Below are 3,657 nucleotides of genomic sequence, written 5' to 3'. Positions count from 1 at the left end.
ATAAATACGAGCCCAACAGCACAGTCTTCTAANATATATATATATATATATATTTGCCTAGCTAAATATTATAATTGTTTAGCGATCCACAAAATGTCCTTGGCATCCCCAATTATTTTAATGTAACAAACACCAAAACAAAAACTCATCGTTTTGAAAAAGAACTTTTAAAAATAGAAAGTAAAATTGAAAGGTAAAAAAAGAAAGTGGATAATTGTGGGGTTACCCTTTAATAAACATAAATAGAAAGTACAAGTTCCATAAATAGTTCCCATTGGAACCTATGCGCAGTCCACAAGAATCCCATCAAACATCAAATTCCTATTCCTACCCGAAATTAGTAACTTTCCCTCTTCTTCTAGGAGAGGGGATAAAGCTTAATTATCTTTGAAAATATTGTTATCAATACTTTTGTATTTTCTGAAATCTTAGAACAAAAATTTGATAACTTGATAATTTTAATGGGTTTAATTTTGGAAGAACAAGTGTTGGTTGGACCGGCGAATTTCTCAGTAGTAGAAGAAAACTGCATTTACAGATCTGGGTTTCCTCAGCCCTGCAATTTCCCCTTTCTTCATTCTCTCAATTTACGCTCCATAATGTTAGTCTTTATTTTTCTTTTTTTAATATTCTTTTTTTTTTTATTTGATTTTGGAAAATTTGGTTATTGATTTTGATGGTTTCTTGTTTGTTTGCAGATATTTATGTCCGGAGCCTTATCCTGAAGAGAATTTAGAGTTTCTTAGAATTAATAATATCAACCTTTTCCAATTCGGGATAGATGGTACTAAGGTATTAGTCTTTTCTTGTTTTCTATAATTTGGAATAATTTCTTTTTGTTGCCTTTTGATCTTTATTTATTTTGGTTATATTCAATATGAATGTATTCATTGAGCCGAGGGTCTATCAGAAACAGCCTCTCTATCTTTACTAGGTAGGGTTAAGGTCTACGTACGCACTATCGTCCCCATACCTTAAATATTGATGGATTACAATGGGTTTTTTGTTGTTGTTATTGTTGTTGTTGTTGTATTATTCAATATGAATGTACATAAAAATCTATTTGGGGGTTTCTTTTTTGGATGGGTAGATTAGAAAATAATTTGCAAAGTACTTTGTTGGTTCTATTGTAGCCATATTTGGTGTTTATGATTTGATATATGGAATTTTAAATGCTATGATTAAATTATCTTGTTGTAAAGGTAAGATTCAGAATTTAAAAGAATTTTTCTTCTCCAGGAGCCAGCAGCTATGTCTCGGAATGCTATAACTGAGGCTTTGAAAGTGTTAATTGGTATAAAAATCTTTTCGTATTCGCTTTATCATGCTATTAGGGCTATCATTTGTATTTGAAATTTGACCCTTTTATTGTCTTGTTTTTGTCTGCAGATGTTAGAAATCATCCAGTTCTTATCCACTGCAAGCGCGGGAAGGTACATTAAGTTCATTGTAGTTTGAGAGCTCTTTTGTGATTTTCGACACTATTCATCTTGGTTTTATGCTTACTTGTCCTAATATTCTCCTTATTGTGTGTGCATTTATATGCATCTGTGCAAGTCTGTGCAACCATACCAGCTTAGGTGCCGTTAATAACATCTTCTTGTATGCCGCTCTTGAATGATGAACTAATCATTATCTGCATTACTGATAATTCTTTTGGGCGCTGCTTTTGTTTTTAATTACCCTTATCATATTGATCCAACTTTCTGTATCATTGGTCTGAAATATTTAGTTTTCCTCATGAAATCTCGGTTATCATTGCCGATACCTTCATGCTTAATAAGACTGGATCTTGGACTTTCTTGGACAGATTTAGGTGGCTTTACAGTATATCGTGATGCTTTGAAAGATGATTTGTGATCTGTCTTGATTAAATGTGGCAAGGTTGTTGTTATTGGCTAATTGTCAATGCCTAGAGATGGTTTAAGAATCATGAAAATAACTATTTTATCCATCATGTTCTCCTCATAGAAACTAAGATCGATGGATCTTGGACTTTTGAGTCTTTTTATTTGGTTTTGTCCTTGTTTCTGTTTTTTCAAGTGAAATATCCAGATATATTTCACCCCATCTTAACAACTCTGCTGATTCCTGTCCTTTTGGTTGTAACGTGTACGTTACTTTGTCATGCAGCATCGAACTGGTTGTCTAGTCGGGTGCCTGAGGAAATTGCAGAATTGGTGTCTTTCTTCTGTTGTGGAGGAGTACAAGCATTTTGCTGGCGCAAAGTGGAGGGAAACGGACTTGAGATATCTGGAGACCTACGATGTCTCGTGTATAAAGCATTGCCTTGAGAGCATTATCTATATGTATTACGGTTCAAGGACGAGACGCTTGCTTTACGGAGATGAAAATCTGCAGAAGCCCAAGATGACTTATGTTCTATAGGGGTACTATTCATACAAATATTAGGAAGGATTGGGATATTCCCATTATTAGTCTTTACACCTTAAGCCTCTGATTTTTTACATTGTAGAAAATCTGCAGAAGCCCCAGATGAATTAGAGGGGTCTTCATTTTAGGAAGAATTGGGATGTTCCCATTATTATTATTAGTTTTTACATTGTGCTTTTGATTCATCTGTATACACCAATTTGTTTCACAAGTGCTTTAGTGTTCAACACTTCTCTTATTGGGAAAATTTCACGGGCTCCCTATTTTTCAATTTTATAGCTCATATTTTAATTTACAACCAACTAGCCTAAAAATAATAGGCTACAATTCAACATCCAGCTCCAATATGTTCGAAATTACTATTTAATTTTTAAAAAGATTGTTCAAGATTTTAAGTTAATTTTCGAATCAGTAACTGTGACTCAAATAATAGTTCAACAAACCAAATCCATTTTGGGTGGTGAAAATTCGATTTTTAACAAGCTTAAATATGTGAGTTTAAATTTCGAATTTGATTTTGTAAGAAATTTGTAGTGGGTATCATTTAGACTTGTTATAAATAGTATAAGAAGGTTGTATATAAAATTTGTAGTCATTTAATGGAGATTTGGACTGGTTTTGAACAAGAATTGCAACTGAAAATCGTGGAAGAAGTTCGTCAATAGACGCTTGTATAAAGGTGTATAAAAGTGTATAAGATGTGTTTATACACTCGTATACACTATTATACAAGATTATACATAATTATACAAAAAACTGAATTCGTGTTCTTCCTTGCGTTTTTCTGAAGTTTAACTCAAATCTTGCTCAAATCTACTCCAAATCACTTCAAATTTAAATTTAACTAACAAACTCAAATAATCCTATTTTCGAAAGCAAAGCTTTGAATGTCCTTCAATGGTGGACTTCTACTCTTCAATTTTCTTACATTGCAACCGGGTGACACAGTGAGAAGCAGAAAATACACGACCCCTTAAAGCATATGTAGAAGATGTGAGAAGAAAAGAGAGTGAAAGCAATGGTTGTGAGAACACAGATTTAACTCCATAGCTTTTAGAAGTAATGGTTGTAAGAACACAGATTTTGAATTTGCTATTGCTTTCAAAATATATACAACATGGGCTAAGTCGAGTAAAACATAAAAACATGGGTCATTTTTTGTTATGGTGTGAAGTCGCTTGTATTTTTTTTGTAATTCTTTCTCTCTTATTCACTTTTAAACAAAATGCTCTCTACTTTTAAAACTTACTGTTCCCTTTTCAC

The 3,657-nt window shown here is 32.8% G+C and overlaps 1 protein-coding gene across 1 annotated transcript; it reads left to right on the top strand.

The window, feature by feature from the left end:
- On the top strand, positions 267-2,641 carry LOC109212568 (probable tyrosine-protein phosphatase At1g05000). The gene is made up of 5 exons (XM_019376222.1): positions 267-601; positions 699-792; positions 1,240-1,294; positions 1,390-1,433; positions 2,134-2,641. The coding sequence occupies exons 1-5, from the start codon at positions 462-464 to the stop codon at positions 2,386-2,388; spliced, it is 588 nt and encodes a 195-aa protein (XP_019231767.1). The 5' UTR covers positions 267-461; the 3' UTR covers positions 2,389-2,641.

The sequence above is a fragment of the Nicotiana attenuata genome, chromosome 2 (assembly GCF_001879085.1).
Source record: "Nicotiana attenuata strain UT chromosome 2, NIATTr2, whole genome shotgun sequence".
Taxonomy (NCBI): Eukaryota; Viridiplantae; Streptophyta; class Magnoliopsida; order Solanales; family Solanaceae; genus Nicotiana; species Nicotiana attenuata.
Note: the sequence above shows the minus strand (reverse complement) of the source record. Positions and strands in the feature narration are given on the sequence as shown.